At 49.6% G+C, this 22,341-nt stretch overlaps 2 protein-coding genes across 3 annotated transcripts; both read left to right on the forward strand.

Moving 5' to 3' along the window:
* Nucleotides 1-353: 353 nt before the first annotated feature.
* Atg101 (autophagy related 101) lies at nt 354-10,628 on the forward strand. 2 transcript variants are annotated; one of them, XM_004649852.2, is made up of 4 exons: nt 354-441; nt 633-733; nt 5,915-6,167; nt 9,975-10,628. In XM_004649852.2, exons 3-4 carry the CDS (start codon nt 5,916-5,918, stop codon nt 10,377-10,379), a joined length of 657 nt encoding a protein of 218 aa, XP_004649909.1. In that variant the 5' UTR covers nt 354-441; nt 633-733; nt 5,915; the 3' UTR covers nt 10,380-10,628. The 2 variants fall into 2 exon arrangements, with proteins under 2 accessions (XP_004649909.1, XP_045009320.1); XM_045153385.1 differs by having other exon boundaries at nt 371-464.
* A 129-nt stretch (nt 10,629-10,757) lies between these two features.
* Smim41 (small integral membrane protein 41) lies at nt 10,758-17,734 on the forward strand. The gene is made up of 2 exons (XM_045153386.1): nt 10,758-12,751; nt 17,382-17,734. Exon 1 carries the CDS (start codon nt 12,394-12,396, stop codon nt 12,652-12,654), a length of 261 nt encoding a protein of 86 aa, XP_045009321.1. The 5' UTR covers nt 10,758-12,393; the 3' UTR covers nt 12,655-12,751; nt 17,382-17,734.
* The last annotated feature ends 4,607 nt before the right edge of the window (nt 17,735-22,341 follow it).

The following is a 22,341-nucleotide window of genomic DNA, read 5'->3' on the forward strand; positions in this document are numbered from 1 at the left end:
TGACTCCTCCGGGCCACGAGAGGCAGTGCGCAGTCCATCGGGCCCTTCCTTCCCGCTCGCCTCTATGGCGGAAGTGAGTTGTCCTAGTCCAAACAACAACATTCTCGCTGGTGGGAGAATGGACTCGTCCAAATGGGGGGGAATCCCCTTTCTCATTGAACCTTAAGATCGAGGGTTAATCGAGAAAATAAGTAGCTCCCGAGTTACGGAGCATCAGGTGAGTCTATGCGTGCTCTGGTGCTAGTTTCCTGACGCCGTGGGCAGCCGCGTGGGTGTCGGGGCTCGGGCCGAGCCGGTCGCCCCCCTGCGCACCGGTGGTACCTTCCCGGCGCCCCACCCTCTCGGCCGCGCGAGACTTCCGGACCCGGCGCCGCTCTGGCCGCGGGGCTCTGGCCGCGGGTCTCTGGCGCCGGCCCGGGGAGCCGTGGCCTCGGCTGACAGGTTCGGTCCCGGGGTTCGGGAAGGTAGGAGGCCGGCTCAGCCGCCCTTGTCCTGTGAGAGCGCAGGCGTTCCCGGGCGGAGGGCGCGGGGCGTCGTATCCTTCTCCCCCTCCCACCGGCGTCCGTGGAGTCGCTCTTCCCGGCTGCGCGAGTTCCCGAGGCGGAGCTAAACAGCCTTGTTTCTGTTTTCAGTCCTCTCGCGGCTCGGTGTCCCTGCGGAGGTCGTCCCTGGGCCGGAGGAGGAGGACGGGTGATCCGAGGGAGTGAGCGACGCTTCAGTCCCCACGTGCCAGGTGAGCGGAGCGCGGTGTCTCCTGACCGCGTCCAGCTACTGTGTGTGTGTGTGTGTTGGAAGCAGTACTGGAATCGAGGGAAGATCGTGAGACATGCACCGTGTGAAGGTTTGAGAAGCGGAAGAAAAGGCTGGACTGGAAATCTCTAGGCGTGAAATTGCGGGGTGTAGTTAAACCAGGAGGCTGAATGGGCATGAGAGTCCACCACATTCTTGATCTGAGAGCAACAAACCTTTGTAAGGACCTGGGATTCCGAGATCAGGGTGCACTGACCAGTTATTTTCTGCTAGGCACTAGTTTATCGTGATGAATGGGACGTAGTCTCTTCCCTCCAGGAACTGTGTCTAATGGGAGCAGCAAGAATAACCCCTGAGGGTGTGGGGATACCAGAGCAGATGGCAGCTGAGAGGCAGAGTTAGGCTGATGTCTGGCCAGTCCGCGCACTGTTGCCTTGCGTCCCGTGCTGAGCACTACTGTTTAAGGGGAGAAGACCAAACCTGGCAAGTGGGAAGCTGAGGCAGGATTACCAGGAGCCTGGAGGCCAGTTTGTCTACTTAGTGAATTTCCAGGTCATCCCTAGTCACAATATGAGAACCTGTTTCCATAAGAAATGACATGACATCAAAATAAGAGAGACTGATTGAGAGGGGGAGGGGATGTGATGAAGAGAGAAGTTTCAAAGGGGAAGGTGGGGGGAGGGAGGGAACTACCATGGGATATTGTTGACAACTATGGAAGTTGTCAATTTAACAAAATGACAAGAGGAGAAGGCAAATGGAAATACACTTAGCTGTCAGGACCCTAAGGAGATATGATAACGAGCAGGCATGCGTACTGGGACCTTTAAATTCTAAGAGGAGGAGGGAGTGACCGAGTGGCAGAAGAGCTAACTATCTGAAAAGCTCACAGGTAGAATAAGTGGATACTCAGGTGGCAAAATTGAGCACATACCTGAGGCAGGAGGATCAGGACTTTAAGGCCAGCCTGAAACTCCTCAAATGTAGGAGTTTCAAGCCAACCTGGACTAGGTGAGACCTCACCTTAAAAAAAGGAAGCATCAGCTGGGCGTGGTGGTGCATGCCTATAATCCCAGCACTCGAGAGGCAGAGGTTGGACACAGTGAGTTTGAGGCCACCCTACGACTACATAGTGAATTCCAGGTCAGCCTGAGCCAGAGTGAAACAAACCTACCTGGAAAAAAAAAAAAGTGGGGGGGGGCATGAAGCCCAGTTGGTGGTGAGTGTCTTAATCCCAGTACTTAGGAGGCTGAGGTAGGAGGATCGCCATAGAGGAAAAAGAAAAAGAAATTAATGGGCTGGAGATATGGCGTAGCTGTTAAGGCACTTGCCCGTAGAGCCAAGGACCCAGGTCTGATTCTCCAGGACCCACGTAAAGCCAGCTGTTCAAGGTGGTGTCTGTGTCTGGAGTTCATTTGCAGCAGCTGGAGGTCCTGGCATGCCTGTTCTCTCAGATAGATATATAAATAAATAATTATTATAAAAATTTTTGAGGTGTGGTCTCACTCTAGCCCAGGTTGACTTGGAATTCACAATACAGTCTCAGGGTAGCTTCAGACTCACGGTGATCCTCCTACCTCTGCTTCCCAAGTGCTAGGATTAAAGGTGTGTGCCATCAAGCCTGGAAAAATGAAAAACAAAATTGTGCTTTGCAAGCTGAACACACAGCCAAGAAACTTGGTTGCTCCTTTCCCTCTGGGCTTACAGATGGTTACTTACTAAGTTCTTGTTCGCAAGTATGGTCTCACCCTACTCCCATGCAGTCTTGTACTGTCTCCAGGCAATAGCAGTGTAGTAATGAACACCATTAGCTAGTCAGCCGCTAATGCCTAGTGAGTGTTTGCTACTTGCCAGGCAGTTTTAAGTGATTACACGTCTAAATCATTCAGTCTTGGAGACAGTTCTTCTAAGATTGCTATTATGTTATTACTATCCTCCCACACCTGCTTACATATATCCCCAGTCTAGCCCTTTTTTCTTTTCTTTTCTTTTCTTTTCTTTTCTTTTCTTTTCTTTTCTTTTCTTTTCTTTTCTTTTCTTTTCTTTTCTTTTCTTTTCTTTTCTTTTCTTTTCTTTTCTTTTCTTTCTTCCTCCCTTTCCTCTCCTCTCCTCTCCTCTCCTCTCCTCTCCTCTCCTCTCCTCTCCTCTCCTCTCCCCTCCCCTCCCCTCCCCTCCCCTCCCCTCCCCTCCCCTCCCCTCCCCTCCCCTCCCCTCCCCTCCCCTCCCCTCCCCTCCCCTCCCCTCCCCTCCCCTCCCCTCCCCTCCCCTCCCCTCCCCTCCCCTCCCCTCCCCTCCCCTCCCCTCCCCTCCCCTCCCCTCCCCTCCCCTCCCCTCCCCTCCCCCCTTTCTTTCTTTCTTAGCGAGAGAATTGGCTCACCACAGCCTCAGCCACTGAAATTGAACTTTATATGCTCGCGCTACCTAGTGGGCATCGTGTGACTTTGTGCTTGCCTTACCTTTGTGCATCTGGCTTACATGGGATCTGGAGAGTAGAATATAGGTCCTCAGGCTTCTCAGGCAATTTCCTTGAACTGCTAAGCCATCTCTCCAGCTCCCTACTATTTTCTTGTAGATGAGGAAAGACATAAGCAGCTCATACAGGGAGAAGTAGCATAACTGAGGTTCCATTCCAGGCGTTGGAGTCATCGTTTGCAACCAGTCTACTTTCATTAACTGTTTACCTGTATTTAACTAATCTTTGATACCTCATTCCCAGTTTATAGACAGAAAACAGGTTCAGAGAAGTCTGAGTGGTGTTTGTCATTTTCCATCCCTGTGAAAAAATGCCTGAACTATCCAGGTGTGGTAGTGCACACCTTTTTTTAAGAAATTTTATTTTTGCTTATTTTTAGTTATTTGAGAGCAACAGAGAGAGAGGCAGAGAGAATGGGTGCACCAGGGCCTCCAGCCACTGCAAACGAACTCCAGATGCATGCACCACCTTCTGCATCTGTTTTTACTGGTGAATCAAGCCTTGAACCAGGGTCCTTAGGCTTCACAAGCAAGCACTTAACCGCTAAGCCATCTCTCCAGCCCCGTGCACACTTTTAATCCCAGAACTCAGGAGGCAGAGGTAGGATTTCCCTGAATTCAAGGCTACCTGATACTACATAGTGAATTCCAGGTCAGCCTGGGCTACAGTGAGACCCTACCTTGAAAAACCAAAACAAAAAAAAATAAAAAAGCCTGATATACACAACCTAAAGTTGGGAAGATTTATTTTGGCCTACAGTTTCAGTCTGGTTGGCTGGTTCGGTTGATTTGGGGCCTGTAGTGCGGTAGAACATTATAGTGGGGAGCACATGGTGGGGCAAAACTTTTCACCTTACGGCAGCCAGAGGAGAAGAGGCAGGCATGTCCCCACTGGTATCACTTGCTTACCCTAGGCCCTGCCTCCTGGTAGGGACACAGATTGGCAGCGTTTCAGATCCAGATGATAGCATACAGCTAGGGGTAAGAGCCAGGCTCACATCTGTAGACCCATTTACTTGGGGGTGGGGTACAGTTAGGAAGTTCACTTGAGTCCAGGAGCCTGGGCAACAGTGAGACCTTGTCTCCATAGATAGGTAGATATAGCTAGATGGAGGTGGAGAGATGGCTTAGGTGTTAAGACACTTGCCTATGAAGCTTAGGGACCCAGGTTTGACTCCCCAGAACACATGAAAGCCAGATGCACAAGGTGACACATGCACACAAGGCTAGAAAAATGGCTTGGTGGTTAAGGCACTTACTTGAGAAGCCTAAGGACGCATGTTTGACTCTCCAGGCCCCACATAAGCCAGATGCACAAGGTGACACAAGCGCACAAGGTTGCACACGTGCACAAGGGGGCACACGCGTCTGGGGATGATTGCAGTGGCTGGAGGACCTGGCATGACAATTCTTTCTCTCATAAAAGAAAAAAAAAGATATCAGATAGAGTGAGCAAGTAAGCAATAGTTATGATCCAAACTTAGGGCTTTTGGACACAAATATTCCTGTGTTCCACACTTCACTGTCCACACTTGGTTGTAAGCATCGGTAACTCCCCCTACTGTAGAGGTTTCTGGCAGTCTCCTTGACCAACCTTACTGTATTAAATCTGTGAGTTTTTTGTTTATGTTTTGGTTTAACAAGGTAGGGTCTCACTCTAGCCCAGGCTGACCTAGAATTCATTGTGTAGTCTCAGGGTGGCCTCAAACTCACAGCAATTCTCCTACTTCTCCTCCCAGGTTCTGGGATTAAAGGTGTGTGCCACAATGCCAGGCTTAAATATATCTATTTTTACACAAGCCTGGATGGCTCTGGAAATGTGTAGATTGTGTGTGTACGTGTTACATTCTGGTTTTAAAGCCCACACTTCATAGATTTCATTGAGTTTTCAAAGCAGTTTGGGACCCAAAAGTAGCCAAGCTGTTCAAAAGTAGTCAAACTCTCCAGTAGCGCTAACTTATTTTTTTTGGTTTTACGAGGTAGGGTCTCACTCTAGCCCAGGCTGACTTGGAATTCACTCTGTAGTCTCAGGGTGGCCTCAAACTCCCGGTGATCCCCCTACCTCTGCCTCCCAAGTGCTGGGAGTAAAGGTGTGCGCCACCATGCCCAGCTTAAAATTTTTTTATTTATTCATTTGAGAGAAAGAGGAAGAGGCAAGTAGAGAGTGAATGGCACACCAGGGCCTCTGAAAATGAACTCCAAATACTTGTACCACCATGTGCATCTGGCTTATGTGGGTCCTGGGGAATCAAACTTGGGTCCTTAGGCTTCCCAGGCAAGCACCTTAGCCACCAAGCCATCTCTTTAGCTCTAGTAGAGCCAATTTTCTGATGCACAGATAAGATGTTGGCACAGGGATACAGTGACACTATTGCCCAGATGTCTTAGCCTGGTCACTAAGTCCTAAGAAACCTACTCTGCTCTTTTCTCTGTACTCCCTCTTCATGCTCTGGATTCACGCTCTGCCTTGTGTGTGGACGGGTAACCGCGAAGCTGTGCCCTTTGCTGACCTTGATGGCCCATGGGCTTCTGGTAGAATGTGCTACGAAAGCACCGAAGGCCAGCGGAGGCAGGGCGAGCAAAGTCAGCAAGAAGTGGACAGGGCCTGTCCACACGTCTGACCTGGCTCCTCTTTCAGACTGACCCCTGCATGGGGTGAAGCTCATGTCTTTGTCCTTGTCCCTGGCTGCAGGATGAACTGTCGCTCGGAGGTGCTGGAGGTGTCGGTGGAAGGGAGGCAGGTGGAGGAGGCCTTGCTGGCTGTACTGCACACGGTGCTCCTGCACCGCAGCACGGGCAAGTTCCACTACAAGAAGGAAGGCACCTACTCCATCGGCACCGTGGGCATCCAGGATGTTGACTGCGACTTCATTGACTTCACCTACGTGCGCGTCTCTTCTGAGGAGCTGGACCGGGCCCTGCGCAAAGCTGTTGGCGAATTCAAGGTGGGTGGCTGACACAGCTGAAGGCTGATGGGTTTGGCATGCATGTCCTCCACTCTGGCTACATGTTAGACCATCTCACCCTTTCTGAAAGGAATCTTTCAGGCACTAGGGAATAGGTGCTTGAGAACTCCAGGAAGGAGGCTGTTGCAGTCTGGTTCGCATTGCTGGTAGAAATCATCCAACCAAGAGCAGCTTCTGGGAAAAAGAGTTTTATTTGGCTTACAGGCTCGAGGGGAAGCTCCATGATGGCAGGGGAAAATGATGGCATGAACAGAGGGTGGACATCACCCCTTGGCCAACATAAGGTGGACTACAGCAACAGGAGGGTGTGCCAAACACTGGCAAGGGGAAACTGGTTTTAATACTTATAAGCCGGCCCCGAACAACACACTCCCTCTAGGAAGCATTAATTCCCAAATCTCCATCAGCTGGGAACTTAGCATTCAGAACACCTAAGTTTATGGGGGACACCTGAATCAAACCACCACAGAGGCCTATGTCTGCTGTGATGAGGCTGAGGCACCCTTACACGTCCCCAGGGAGGAAGGGAGCAGGAAACCCCTCAGTGTGGTCACTCAGGTCCCTGGGGAGGAGGCGTTGCTCATATGGTCCTGACGCCTCTGGCTGCACAGCTGTGTCTGTGACACCATCCTGCTTTGGTGTGTCTTCCCCTCGCCAGCTTGGGCCTTCCCTGTTTGAAACTCCCCCAGAAGGAGGAGTGCTTGACCAGTGGCTGCCACCTAAGATGTGGAGTCCAAGGTTTGGGGCATTGTGACCTGTGCTTGTGTATATCTGGGTGGGCAGGGACAAAGGTAGGGGCACAGTAGCCTGCTCATGTCGGTCACCATGAGTGGTGATAATGGCAGTATGGGGTTTATCTTTACAAAATAATGAGGTTCCTTATGACATTTTCTTTTTTTCTTCCCTCGCCTCCCCCCGGAGGTAGGGTCTCACTCTGGTCTAGGCTGACCTGGAATTCACTGTGTAGTCTCAGGGTAGCCTTGAACTCACAGCGATCCTCCTACCTCTGCCTCCTGAGTGCTGGGATTAAAGGCCACCATGCCCGGCTCCTTATAACATTTTCATACTTGTACATCAACGTACCTTGCTCTTATTCCCCCCTATTGCCAGTCCTTGACCTTTGCCCAAATAAGTCCCCTTCTGCTACTGTGTCAAAGCCCTTCTGCTGCAGAGGGTTGCCTAGTGTCCAGTGGACATCTCCTCTCTACCCTTTTTCCTTTCCCTGAAAGTCTGGAAGGGGCAAGGTTACGAGGTTTCCTAGTTACCCTTTCAGACAGGGAGCAGTGTGCCCCCCCCCATCCTGTCGATGTCTCTGAGAGGCACAGTGGTTAAAAGCAGGTACTGGAGCCAGGCCCTTCCCTTCAACGAATGTGTGGCCTCAGGCAAGTACTCCACTGTGTGCACTTGCAGTTGTACCTGCTTGTAGGTATGTGTACCACAGGGATCAGATGATCCACAGCTGCTCAGTGCTTGGACCAGTCTGAGCCAAGCAGTAAGCATTACAGAACTGTTAGCTGTTGTCAGCATCAGTCAGGGTCATGTGACTTTGGTTTGTGTGTGGAAGAGGGACTGTTCCCACTGGACACATCTTGACCCTCTCAGTTGACACTAACTCGGGTGGAAAGGTGCTCATGGGCCCTGCCTGGCTTGGAGTGATAGCCCATGAAGCGGTTGGCAGTGGAAAAGTAAGTAGGAGATGGTAGAAAATGTTTGGAAGGTTTGGGGACCCTTGGGTGGACTTGGGCAAAGAGAAGGCCCTTAATATGAAGGTGAAAGGAAAGGATTTTGAAAGTAGACAATTTGCATTCAAACTTTGGTACATATTTTCATTAACATGACTTTCAAATAGCCTTTTTTCTCAGCCTCATTTTGTTTCAGTAAAATTGAAGTGATTTACTTACCTCATAGGACTTACTGTGTAAAGTCCTAGCATAGGGCTGAGGAGACTGCTCAGTGGATGAAGTGCATGCAGGGCAAGTGTGAGGTCTTGAGTTTGGATCCCAGCACCTGTGCATACTTTAGGTGGTGGTGTGAGTGACTGTGATCCCACTGCTAGGGGAGGTAGAGTCAGGATCTCTGGTGCTATCTGGCTAGAAGGCTAGCCAGATTAGTGAGCTCCAGGTTCAGTGGGAGATCTTGTCTCAAAAAATAAGACTGCAGCTGAAGAGATGGCTTAGCACTTAAGGCACTTGCCAGCAAAGCCAAAGGACACAGGTTCAATTCCCCAGTACCCATGTAAAGCCAGAAGCACAAGGTAGTGCAAGCATGTGGAGTTGAGAGGCCCTAATGTGCCCATTCTCCCTCTCTCTCTCCCTCCCTCCCTCCCTCTCTCTCTCTCTCTCTCTCTCCAACTCCCTATCTCTATCTCTCTACCTCTTTCTCTTAAATAGATAAATATATTTTTAAAAATAAGACTAATGGCTGTGCCTGGTGGTACATGCCTTTAATCCCAGCACCCAGGAACCAGAGATAGGAGGATCACCGAGTTCAAAGTCATCTTGGGACTACATAGCAAATTCCAGGTCAACTTGGGCTAGAATGAGACCCTGCCTCGAAAAAAACACAAACAGGGCTGGAGGGATTGCTTAGCAGTTAAGGCGTTTGCCTGCAAAGTCAACAGACCCAGGTTCAATTCTCTAGGACCCTCGTTAGCCAGATGCATAAGGGGACACATGCATCTGGAGTTCATTTGCAGTGGTGGGAGGCCCTGGTGTACCCATTCTCTCTCTTTCTCTCCCCCTCTCCCTCCCTTCCTCTATTTCTCTGTCAAATAAATAAAATAAAAACAAAATATTTAAAAAAAGAAAAAACACAAAAAAGTGACAGGAGACTGTATGAGGAAGACAGCCATTGTTGACCCTGGCCTCTACACACATGTACACATGCACACACACCTGCACACATACACGTGCATATGAAAATGTACATCCACTCACACAACGTTCCCAGCACAGAGTAAGTGCCTTGGAACCAGAGTGATGCTTATAACATCAGTACTTTTTAATTTAATAATTTATTTTTGTTTTTTTGAGGTTGGGTCTCTAGCTCAGGCTGACCTGGAATTCCCTCTGTAGTCTCAAGGTGGCCTCGAACTCACAGTGATCCTCCTACCTCTGCCTCCCAAGTGCTGGGATTAAAGGTGTGTGCCACCACACCTGGCTTTTTTTTTTTTTCTTTTTATGAGAGAGAATTAGTGTGCCAGGGCCTTAGCTACTGCCGTAGAACTCCATTTGTGTGCCACCTTGTGCGTCTAGATTACTTGGGATCTGGAGAGTCCACCATGCGTCCTTAGGCTTCATAGGGAAGTGCCTTAATGGCTAAGCCATCTCTAGCCCACTTTCCATTTTTTTAAGGATGGTTTCAGGCTGGGGACATGGCTCAGTGGTTGAGTGCTTGCCTAGCATGTATGTGTAAGGCCCTGGCTTCAGTACCAGGTATGTACACAACAAAAGAAGACAGCGTCTCTCTTACTCTGTGCCCCAGGCTGGCTGACACTGAGCTCTCCCCTCTCCTATCTCAGCCCCTCCAGTGCTAGGATTACAGGTGTGCACCACCATGTCCTGCTAAGACTACTGTGAAAAAATGCCAGAGTCAGGCAAGGAGACAGGCGTTGGATAAGCAGTTTTAGGCTGCCAGTTTATTGTTTCCTCAAAATTCCTTTACCTCTTGTTCCCTGCCCTATTTGAAGGTGGTAAAGTACAATTCTTGGGTGTAGAAAGCAGGCTTCACAGGGGTGAGAACCCTTTGGAGGCCATTGCTTGCTCATTGTTACTCCTCCCTTCCCAGGATGCACTGCGGAACTCAGGCGGTGATGGGCTGGGCCAGATGTCCCTGGAGTTCTATCAGAAGAAGAAGTCTCGTTGGCCGTTCTCAGATGAGTGCATTCCCTGGGAGGTGTGGACAGTCAAGGTGCACGTGGTGGCCCTGGCCACAGAGCAGGAACGGCAGATATGCCGGGAGAAGGTGGGCGAGAAGCTCTGTGAGAAGATCATCAACATCGTGGAGGTGATGAACCGGCACGAGTACCTACCCAAGATGCCCACGCAGTCTGAAGTGGACAACGTGTTTGACACAGGCTTGCCAGACGTGCAGCCCTACCTCTACAAGATCTCCTTTCAGATCACCGACGCCCTGGGAGCCTCCGTCACCACCACCGTGCGCAGGCTTATCAAGGACACCCTTGCCCTATAGGCCTTGCTGGAGCCTTGGGAGCTCTTGGATGGCTCCCAGATCTCGGCTTCTAAGGCTTCTATTATGGAGCCTTTGGGGTTCTGGAACCTGCTGTAGGTCCTTGGTAAGACTTGGAAGGGGCAGCACCAGCCTCTGATGATCCTTAAGTTCTGCTTGCAGGCTCTCCACACCATTGATGGGTTCCCCTTCTACATTCTCTAGGGTGCTGTGGGAGCGGTGAATAAAGTTGCAATGTGAGTTTGGGTTCAACCATGTTAGCTTGTGTCCTGCCCTGAAGCATGAACACCTGGCACTCCTGTAGAGACACAGGTACATGTTGAGGGCATCATTCTAGGCCGGAAGCAAAGGGTGCATGGAATTAAAGATAGACTGAAACTGACAGACATTCATAGAAGTTGTGTTACCCACATGCAATCATGGCTGTTCCCATGAATGAGGGCATGGCGTGAGCCTCTTGCTTTTGGATGGCGCTGATCTGTTTCTCCTCCCTAAGGATGCGTGGCATGCTGGCCTTTATTGTGCGATCTAGCTGCATGGTTACCCCAAAGATGAAGTTCCCCATCTGTATCAGAAAGTCATTTGATGGGTGTCGGGAGAGATTGGCCAGCAGTAGATGGTGGCTAGTCACACTTTTTTCCAGGCTGGCCTCCCCTCACAGGACAGTGCTAAGGTGTTTTTATACAAGCATACCCAAAATCTCCACTGTTGCCTAATGTGTTGGCTTATTCCATATTTTGCAGTTTAAGAAATTTTTATTTTTAGCTACATTTGGGCATTCTGACCTGACTGGATGAGTTGCCTGTAGGGTGGAGTGCTGAGGAGGCGCAGGGATGGAGGTCGTGTTACGGTCCTGAGCATAGTAAGTGGGCAGGATGCATTTCTGTGTTTCTCCTGGCCACGACCTCTTGGTCCTGGGCGTTTCCTGACAGGTTGTAATGTCCTACCCTTGGTTTCTGGACACTCTAGAGATTGGAGGATGCCCAAGGGGATTTGGAGATGGGAATTTGCCAGCAAGTCTCCCTGGCCTGCTGCAGCCGGGTCTTGCCTGTTTTCCTTTGGAGGTATTGCCTGGAACAGGTGTTTGCCAGCAGTGACTAGTTTCCGCAAGAGGACTCGGCCAAGCTGTGCATGGTGGCGCACACCTTTAATCCCAGCACTCGGGAGGTAGAGGTAGGAGAATCATCCTGAGTTCAAGGCCACCCTGAGACTATGTAGTGAATTCCAGGGAGATTCTACCTAAAACAACAACAAAAAAACAGGACTTGGTTTGCTGCGGGATTTTCCAGTAGACCTGGGCAGGCTCTCTGTTTTTTCGCATCTGGACTCCACTCCCACTCTTGCTGGCTTATGGGACACCCAGTTGGCAGTGGACTTGTCAATAAGGTTCACATCCTTTTGGCATTGTGAGGTAGGGACAGGTGGCTTAGATCTACGCTCCCTTCCTGTTAAGCCTGATTTGGCTAAGAGGGCAGGAGAAAGTGGGGCGTAGGCCTTGTTCTACCTTCTGCCTCTCCCTGTCCTGGGGTCTAGAGGAGGCATCCTATGACCTGCTTCTCTGCCTCCAGGGAAGTTTTATATCATTTGGATCGTTAAAGGCTGTCTCAGCAGCCATGTGGGCCACCTAGAAGTGTTGAACTTGGATTCAGGGACTGAAATCCCTTCTTCGGTGTCCTGCTCACCGTGGGCAGCACCTGGGATTGAATCTGAGTCTCGTGAACTCTGAAAAGTCCAGAGAGGTGCTAGCTTGGTTCTTTGCCAAGAGAGCAGAGCCTTGGGGCTTCATGGCTGCATTCAAGTAGGTGAGTGTGTGGACTGGTGTTTGGAGGAAAATAGGCCGGGCTTAAGAATCTGGCCTGTCAGAGAAGGATCCATAGTCTGCTGAGGAGGAGCTCTCCGTTTAGGAAGGGCCGAGTGCTCTGCTCCTCACAAGACCCGCCCCCAGAGTCCTCTGGGAAGTCACCCTAGCCCTGGTGTCTGGCAGTAGTAGCACACACATCTGGGCAGCCCGGGGAGCATGAACAACTCGCAGGTGGGCGCTGTGGCCCGAGCCACCTGGCTGAGCTGCTGCAACGGGTCGGCGGTGCTGCTCGAGCCCCCCAGGGGGCCACACCTGGTGCAGGCCGCAGTGCTGGGAGTGCTGTCGCTGCTTGTGCTCGGTGGGGTCCTCTTCCTGGGCTGTGGCCTCCTCCTCCGCGCCCAGGGCCTGGCCGCGCCGCTAGGTCGTGAGCAGCAGGCATCCCAAGAGTTTGAGCCTGGAGCGGATGACGACTCCTAGGTGCCAGGCTGGCGGTGTTTGGGAGGCTCAGCCTCCTGGGTACCTTGCAGAACGCCCCGGCCTTGGAGCTGTGGGGCTGTGGCCAAGTTCGTCACAGGTGAGAGATCTGGGTCGCGGGCAGAGGACGGGTCTGGGAGGAGGGATGGGCTCACTGACCATCTGCAGAATCAGCTCTTCAGCAAGGCTGACTGCAGCCCTGTGAGGCCAGGAAGGGTGGGCTGCAGCTTTTGGGTGCCTCTTGCTCCCGAATTCTCTTTGGCCTCTTGCCGCAGGGTCCTCCTCCCCTGTTGTCTGTTCTCTAGACACAGCAGGCTATTGTATAACTGGGAGGGGGCCCAGTGGAAGAGAAGGGAATCTGGAGGGGCCTGTGTACTTGGGTGCCCTTCCTTAGTACCCATTCCTTTCCCCCAGCCCCACCAGGTCCCCAGTCCTAAGCCGACCACCTAACAGGACCCTTTGTACTAGAGGATGAGAGGAAACATTCCCTAAGGCCACAGCCTGGCCTTGGGATTCAGCTTTCTCCCCTCTCCTTCCTGAAGCCTTTTCCCTGAAGAGGGTTGGGACTGAGTAAGAGTCCTCACTGTGGCCTCCCGTTTGAGGCATTCCCGATTGGGTGACTTTGGGGGTGCCATGACCCCTTCTGCTGACCCTTGCTCAAGTTTGGGGAAGTGAAGTAGCTGGGAGCCTGATATGCCGCATATTAGGGTATGTGGGTGACAGGGTTCCCAGCAGCTGGGGGGCCTCAGGAGCTTGTTGATCCAGGAAGTGGGCCTGAAGACGTCCAGCTGTAGGGGCTGTGTCTGGGTCTCTTTCCGCTATCTCTCCAAGGACAGGAACCATCTGGAGGGATGGGCCTGGGTGGCCCAAAAGACAAGGTAACTCCAGGCCAAGGCTACCTAGGGCTGACCCACAGGGACTGCTGGGAGAATAGGGGTGCTCTCACTGTTTCTCTCTGGAGCTTTGTAGGGTGGCTGTTGGTGACTGAGTTCTCTGACATCCCTGTTACTCCAGGCCCCCGCCCAGGTGTCTGAGAAGGCAGTGGTGCTGGGTGTGCCTGTGAGGAGGGGCCAAGGGATGTAGACAGGTGCAGCTAAGTAGCTGCAAAGCTGCTGAGAAGTGTGATCCCTGCTGAGCAGCTCAGGACTTGGCACCTGCCCTGGGCAGCCATGGCACACTGGCCTTGTGAGGTGCTGACTTCTTACCTTAGGGATGGCACTTGTACTGCTTTGCAGAGAGAGCGGTGCCTTCCAGGACCCTGTGTGGGGGGGGGGCGGGGGATCTAAGAATTGGACCCCACCTCTTCACTTTGATAGCCCTGCAGGGTGGGGGGGGTGCTCCCTCTAACATAACCTGGCTCTTGGCAGACTCTGGCCTCACCCATTCCACTGCCTTCCACCTTGCTACCCTGCACGCTCCTCTTTCCCCAGTGGGATAATCTCCAGGTTCCCACAGACCTCTTCATTTACAATGAGGGAGCTCAGAGAACTTCCTAGAAAAGCTGTGAAACCCAGAAGCAAATGACATGTTCAAGAGCTAGAACTGGCTGGGTGTGGTGGCGCATGCCTTTAATCCCAGGACTGAGGAGGCAGAGGCAGGAGGATTGCTGTGAGTTCTAGGCCAGTCTGAGACGACATAGTGAATTCCAGGTGAGCTAGAATGAGACCCTACCTCGAAAAACAGAAAAAAGAAAAGAAAAAAAAAAAAAAAACAGCTGGAACTGGACATGGTCTCTTTCGTCCCAGCTTGAGCCCTCCAGATGGTGATGGGTCATTCCTCCCTTTCCCACTCACCCACTGTTCTTGGAGGAGATGCTGATGAAGAACACGGCAGCAGAACCTTTACCAAATTTGTTCTTTTTTTGCAGAGGGGGGGATTCAAAGTAGGGCCTCACTCTGGCCCAGGCTGACCTGAAATTCACTATGTAGTCTCAGGGAGGCCTTGAACTCACAGCAATTCTGCTGCCTCTGCCTCCTTAGTGCTGGGATTAAAGGGGTGTGCTACCACGCCCAGCTCCAAATTTTGTTTTGTTTTGTTTTTGGAGAGAGAGGGTCTCACTCTAGTCCAGGCTGACTAGAAATTCATTACGTAGTTTCAGGCTGGCCTGGAACGCATAGTGATCCTACCACCTCTGCCTCCCAAGTGCTAGGATTAAAGACTTGCACCACCATGACTGGCCCAAAGCTTTTTTTTTTTCCCTTCAAGATAGGGTCTCACTCTAGGCCAGGCTGACCTGGAATTCACTCTGGTTTTTCAAGGTGGCCTCCTTGAAACCTCCTACCTCTGCCTCTTGAGTGCTGGGATTAAAGGCATGCACCACCATGCCCGGCTCCAAACGTTTTTTGATACAGAACTTGAGTCAGAGACTCCAATCCTAAGCTCCGCTGCCATTGTCCCCTCTTGTCTTTGCTACCCCAGCGGCCTTGCTAGATACTGTTTGTTTCCGGAACAGTCTTCCAGATGCTGGTTAGCAGAATCCCACCAGCTGTGCTCGTCTTTTCTGGCAGGAGCCTGAGGGATAGGGGAGGAGCTCAGAGTGTTGCTTAAATAAACGTGGGTAGGAAAGATCCAAGGGTCAGAGCACGGGGCCAGTGCAGGATAACTGGCCTTAGGACCAGGTCCCTGTGGTGCCTGGGGTGTAGGGTAGTGATTTGGTGAGGGAAAGGCATCCTTCACCCCAGCTTCATTGTATCTGCTCGTACCAAGGAAGAGTGGACAGAGGCTATAGGCAAAGACTTTCCCTGTGGTGCTAATGCAATATTTTGGGGCTCTGGAGGGGTCCTTCAAGGTTATGAATCCCAATTTTGGGCCCTGTCCTACCTTTAGCCAAGAATTGATCAAGATGATAGAAGGATAAATCATGAGTTATTAAGTTTATTTATTTGTGGGGGGTTATTTAAGGGAAATTGGGATCTAGGAAGAGGGTTACAGCAGGGTCACAAGCAGGTGGGAAGCAGGAAACATGCACTCATGTGGAAAACCCAGCGTAGTCATGAGATTCATTGGAGATGGTCTGGAGAAATGGCTTAGCGGTTAAGCGCTTGCCTGTGAAGCCTAAGGACCCTGGTTCAAGGCTTGGTTCCCCAGGTCCCACGTTAGCCAGATGCACAAGGGGGGGCGCACGCGTCTGGAGTTCGTTTGCAGAGGCTGGAAGCCCTGGCGCGCCCATTCTCTCTCTCTCCCTCTATCTGTCTTTCTCTCTGTGTCTGTCACTCTCAAATAAATAAATAAATAAAAATTAAAAAAAAAATAGCCAGTTGTGGTGGCACATGCTGGTAGGATATTGCTGAAGAGATTCATTGGAGAGAAATCAAGGCTTCTAGGGACAGACTGGAGTACGGCCACAAGCACGGGGAAGATAGAGCTTAGGTGTGTAGGTGGGGGGATTTTAGAAGAGAAATGTAGCATTCCCCCCATGCTTCCCTATGGGAGGAAGTTAAGAGGGCAAGCAGTGGTGGCTTAAGGAAGAAGAGCCGGGGGAAAATACCAAAACAGACCAAGACATTGAGATGAGTAGCAAAGAGAGTTGTGCCCATGGCCACCCTGACTTGAGAGAAGTGACAAAGGTGACAGGCCTGCAGTTAGCAAAAGCACCACCTGGCAGGTAAGGGAAATGCACATGTGGATTCCGAGACCAGAGGAAAATCATACCTGTACTTAAAGTGAGAAGTTACCCCAAACTATAAAGCAGAAGCAAACAGAAAAGTTCCCCCAGACCAAGAAACAGTGTTAGGCTCTCACGTGTGTCCCTGTGGCCAGAGCAAGGAGAGGCATGCAGAGAGGATGACAGGAAGAAAGCCATTAGAGTATAGAAAATATATTCTTTAAAACACTTAATTTGAGAGAGAGAAAGAGGCAGAGAGAGAAGGAGAGAATGGGTGTGCCAGGGCCTCCAGCCATTACAAACAAACTCCAGATGCATGTGCCACCTTGTGCACCTGGCTGATGTGGGTCTTGGAGAATCGAACCAGGATCCTTTGGCTTTGCAGGCAAACACCTTAAACGCTAAGCCATCTCTCCAGCCCCCAGAAAATGTATTCTTTCATCAGATTCAGGTAAGTAAGGAGAAGACCCAATTGGTTTGTAGATTTGGGGGGGTGGCATCCAGAAGCAGCCCATCTAGGTAGTGTGCTGAGCTGTGGGGCGCAGGGGCCAGTGTAGCTGGTTATGGGTGAGTCTTGATCAGACTCAAGTTCCATTCCTGCCAAGAGTTCCATTCATGCCAAGGAGGGTTGCCATGTGGGGTGACATCTCCTGGATCTCTGTGGACAGCAGTTTCTGAGTGAAACTTCCTACAAGAAGCTAGCTTTCTCCTGTTTCTCCTTCAGTGCTAGGGTTGTAGTGTGGCGATTAGGTGGAGGGAAAGGTTGTATCCAGCATCATTGTATCTGCTGACACCAGGAAAGAGTGGATAGAGGGTTCAGGCCAAGACTTTCCTCAACTTTCTGCCTTTGATGTACCAGTGTTTTGAGTGGATGTGCTGGGGACCTGTGTTCCCAGGGGTAAGATTCTGAGACATTTGCTGTAGAGCTCTTGTCTGGGTCAAGGTTTTCAGGCAGAGTGGAAGGAAAGGAATGTGGAAAATGGGGAAGTGGGGACGCTGCTGTCACTTCCCCCAGGCTCCAGCTGGGGGCTCCAGGGAACTCTAGGTTGTGCTTGAATCTCCTGATCTGATGTCCTCCTCAGTCCAACAGTGCAGCCCCCTCCATTTGAGATTTTATCTCTTACAGATTCTGGAATCACCAGCCTCCCCAAGAGCTTGCCTTCTGGCTGCTAGGGAACCTGTGCAGGCAATGGATTATGGTGACTCCTCGCCCTAGAGTCCTGGCACCCAGCTGCTGCCTCTGAGTTGATGCCCAGCATCTCCTGGGGTGGACCCAGGAGGTCCATGCTCAAGGAGTGGATGAGCCCCCTTGGGAGTTGCTGTGTGCCCCGGGCACTGGAATTGACCTCATACCCTGAGTGCTTGGTGCAGGAGATGGTGCTCACAGGCTTCTCTGGACATGAGCGAGGCCCCTGTTTCCTTTTCAACTTACTGGCCTCTGACGCAGAAGCCCAGTCATCTGTAGCTAGGATCCACATATGAGAGAGAACATGTGGTGCTTGGCTTTCTGGGCCTGGGTTACCTCACTTAGTATAATACTTTCCAGGTCCATCCATTTTTCTGCAAATTTCATAACTTCATTTTTCTTTACCGCTGAGTAGAACTCCATTGTATAAATGTGCCACATCTTCATTATCCACTCATCTGTTGAGGGACATCTAGGCTGGTTCCATTTCCCAGCTATTATAAATTGAGCAGCAATAAACATGGTTGAGCATGTACTTCTAAGGAAATGAGATGAGTCCTTTGGATATATGCCTAGGAGTGCTATAGCTGGGTCATATGGTAGATCAATCTCTAGCTGTTTTAGGAACCTCCACACTGTTTTCCACAATGGCTGGACCAGATTGCATTCCCACCAGCAGTGCAGAAGGGTTCCTTTTTTTCCACATCCCCGCCAACATTTATGATCATTTGTTTTCATGATGGTGGCCAATCTGACAGGAGTGAGATGGAATCTCAATGTAGTTTTAATCTGCATTTCCCTGATGACTAGTGACGTAGAACATTTTTTTAGGTGCTTATATGCCATTCGTATTTCTTCCTTTGAGAACTCTCTATTTAGCTCCTTAGCCCATTTTTTGATTGGCTTGTTTGATTCCTTATTAGTTAACTTTTTGAGTTCTTTGTATATCCTAGATATTAATCCTCTATCAGATATATAGCTGGCGAAGATTTTTTCCCACTCTGTAGGTTGCCTCTTTGCTTTTTTCACTGTGTCCTTTGTGGTGCAAAATCTTTGTAATTTCATTAGGTCCCAGTGGTTAATCTGTGGTTTTATTGCCTGAGCAATTGGGGTTGTATTCAGAAAGTCTTTGCCAAGACCAATATGTTGAAGGGTTTCCCCTACTTTTTCCTCTAGCAGTTTCAAAGTTTCCGGTCTGATGTTAAGGTCTTTAATCCATTTGGACTTAATTCTTGTGCATGGCGAGAGAGAAGAATCTATTTTCATCCTTCTGCAGATATTTATCCAGTTTTCAAAACACCATTTGCTGAAGAGGCTGTCTCTTCTCCAATGAGTATTTTTGGCATTTTTATCGAATATCAGGTGGCTATAGCTACTTGGGCTTACATCTGGGTCCTCTATTCTGTTCCACTGATCTACATGTCTGTTTTTGTGCCAGTACCATGCTGTTTTTGTTACTATGGCTCTGTAGTATAGGTTAAAATTAGGTATGGTGATACCACCAGCCTCTTTTTTGTTGCTCAGTATTATTTTAGATGTTCGAGGTTTTTTGTGATTCCAAATGAATTTTTGGATTGTTTTTTCTATTTCCATGAAGAAAGCCTTTGGAATTTTGATAGGGATTGCATTAAATGTGTAGATTGCTTTAGGTAAGATTGCCATTTTCACGATATTGATTCTTCCAATCCAGGAACAAGGGATGTTTCTCCACTTTCTAGTGTCTTCTGCAATTTCTGAGTGAGGCCCCTGTTGTCTGACAGGCTGGTGACCTGTGCCTGCTGGGGATGGTCAGTGTCACCCCTTTGGGAGGTTCCCCAGCCATCCAGCAATGTCCCATTGCTTTCTGTGGCTTGCTATTACATAGGCCAGTAACCAACGGGTGCAATGATGGCATGTCTGTGGTGGAGGAAACCAACTACTCTCTGGCTCTGAGGCCTGCTTCTCAGGAGGGAATTCATGCCTGGTACTGAAAACTGAATCAAAAGCCTGTGGCTGGGGATTAACTACTACTGTTGTCTAAATGGATAATGTTGGCTCAGTAGATATACCCACCAAACTGCCCTCTAAATTCTTACATTTATGCCCACACAGTAAGGCTATTTTCACTTTGGGTTAGAGAAGCCTCTCTTTTCGAATGGTAGTGACCACTAGGGAGACTCAGAACTCACCAGAGTGCTGAGAAGTGACAGTGGTATGTTCAGCACTAAGTGAGACATCTCTATCACAGCCTCAGAGGCTCAGGGAACATTGTAGAGGAGGTGTTGGAAAGAATGTCAAAGCCAGAGGAAGGGGAGGAGTGCTTACAATGCTGTCGATCAGACACAAAGTGGCTGACACTACCTGCATAAGACTTGCATAACAGCAATGGGGGAAATGATGACATGAAAAAGAGGAGAGACTAGTTGGGAAAAATAAGGGCTTCAGCGGAGGGGGGCATTTGGGAGGAGTGAAAAGGAGGGTGGTGGCAGGGGACTGTGATCATGGTATATTGTCTGTATGTACAGAGATTGCCAATAAAAAGATTTTTAAAAAACCGGCCAGTGATACAAATGAGCCCCTGATGCTTGGAACTTGTGGTTATTTCTTCTATCCCCTCCAGACTGGCCCGTTTCTAGCAGATACTGGAATTGCAGCTCCAGACTTGGCCTCTTTTGCTGGGTTCCTTTTCTCCCTTAGATCCAGGTCTTGCTTTATTTTTTTATTTGCATGCAGAGAAAGAGAATGAGTGTGTCAGGGCTTCCAGCCACTACAAACAAACTCCAGATGCATGCACTACTTTGTGCCTGTGGCTTTACAAGGGAATAGAACTGGGGTCATTAGGCTTTGCAGGCTAGTGCCTTTAACTGCTGAGCCATCTCTCCAGCCCCAAGTCTTGATTTTTTTTTTCTTCACATCCTTCCTTCCTTTTTTTTTTTTAAATTTTTTATTAACAACTTCCATGATTATAAGAAAAATATCCCATGGTAATACCCTCCCCCCACACTTTCCCCTTTGAAACTCCATTCTCCATCGTATCCCCTCCCCATCTCAATCAGTTTCTCTCTTATTTTGATGTCATGATCTTTTCCTCTTATTATGATGGTCTTGTGTAGGTAGTGTCAGGCACTGTGAGGTCATGGATATTCAGGCCATTTTGTGTCTGGAGGAGCACGTTGTAAGGAGTCCTACCCTTCCTTTGGCTCTTACATTCTTTCTGCCACCTCTTCCTCATTAGACCCTGAGCCTTGAAAGGTGTGATAGAGACATTGCAGTGCTGAGCACTCCTGTCACTTCTTTCCAGCACTGTGATGCCTTCTGAGTCATCCCAAGGTCACTGCCATCTGAAAAGAGAAGATTCTCTACCAAAAGTGAGAGTAGCATTAATATAAGAGTATGAATATTAAGAGAAGTGCTTACTGGGCAGTTTGATAAGCATAGTATATACATTTAGCCAGACAGCAGCAGATGTTAAACCCCTAGGGCTCATGACTACCCCTGTTGTAGGTTTTAAGTATCAGGGATGTGTTCCCTCCCATGGAGCGGGCCTCCAGTTCAATTAGAGGGCAGTTGGTTTCCACCATGACAGATGTGCCACTATTGCACCCGTTGGTTCATTTGGCCTGGCTGGTCAATTACAAGGCTTGCAGTGTCCACTGTTAGTATCTTCACTGGTGATTTCTCTTCCTCCCATTGAACTGCATGTAACATGGCTTCTTCCAGCTTTCTGTCAGCTGGTCTACATGGAGGAGGTTATCAGCTCAGATCCAGCAGGATTTCTCAGTGGCCTTGCAGCCCAAGTATGTGGAGTCTTCAGCAATAGGGTCTTACCATCTATTCCTGGTGGGAAATCAAGGGCCTCGGCAATGGCCTATAATGTTTTAGGGGCATCAGGGACCTCCCTGGCCAACAACTCACTGGAAGGTATCCCATCCCTGGCACTGAAAATTTTCTAGCAACAATCTATGGCTCCTGAGTGTTCCATTGTCCAAAAAAGTAGGTTTCCATATGATTTATTATATATCCTCTTAGATTTTGATTAGCTCTCCCTCCACTTTTCCTTTGCTCAATCTCTTCCCTGACCTCACTTGGACCTTTTCACCCACCATTAATCTAGTCTTCTACTTACATATATACAATACCATCCTATTAAGTACCCCTCCCTTCCTTTCTCTTCCCTTTATATTTCTTTTCTAGCTTACTGGCCTTTGCTACTGAGTTTTCTTCCTACTCACACAGAAGCCCAGTCATCTGTAGCTAGGATCCACATATGAGAGAGAACATGCAACACTTGGCTTTCTGGGCTGGGTTACCTCACTTAGTATAATCCTTTCCAGTAGAGCCTAATCTTTTTTTTATATATAAATATTTTATTTATTTTTATTTGGGAGAGAAAGACACAGATAGAGAGAAGGAATGATAGGTACACAAGGGCCTCCAGCTACTGCAAACGAACTCCAGATGCATGTGCCACTTTGTGGATCTGGCTTTATGTGGGTACCGTGGCATTGAACCTGGGTCTGTAGGCTTAACTGCTGAGTCTCTTCAGCCTCAGATCCTAGGCTTTCCATCCCCCATCCCCTCCCATCCTAGACTGCTTGAGGGTACCTATGAAGTGGGCAAAGATTAACTCTCATGCCAGCACCCGGCTGCCTCCCTGTGGCCGGTATGTGCAAAAGTCCACCAGAATGACTTGGTATCCAAGTATGGGATCCACTGGAAAAAAAGAGTAGATTTGGGGAATGTGTGCTGAGTTCAAGTTGGCAAGCCTTGCTGAACCCGAGATCTCTCCATCCACGAAATATAAGCAGCAGTGTTATTATGAGGAGCCAATAGGTAATGTGGTTGTCGATCCATAAAAGGCTTTCTTTTTTTTTTTTTTGGTTTTTCGAGGTAGGGTCTCACTCTAGCCCAGGCTGACCTG

The sequence above is a fragment of the Jaculus jaculus genome, chromosome 6 (genome assembly GCF_020740685.1).
Source record: "Jaculus jaculus isolate mJacJac1 chromosome 6, mJacJac1.mat.Y.cur, whole genome shotgun sequence".
Classification (NCBI taxonomy): Eukaryota; Metazoa; Chordata; class Mammalia; order Rodentia; family Dipodidae; genus Jaculus; species Jaculus jaculus.

Coding starts and splice junctions, on each gene's coding strand:
- Atg101 (XM_004649852.2), top strand. CDS start 5,916: ATGAACTGTCGCTCGGAGGTGCTGGAGGTGTCGGTGGAAGGGAGGCAG. Junction 6,168..9,974: donor AAGCTGTTGGCGAATTCAAG/GTGGGTGGCTGA, acceptor CTCCCTTCCCAG/GATGCACTGCGGAACTCAGG.
- Smim41 (XM_045153386.1), top strand. CDS start 12,394: ATGAACAACTCGCAGGTGGGCGCTGTGGCCCGAGCCACCTGGCTGAGC.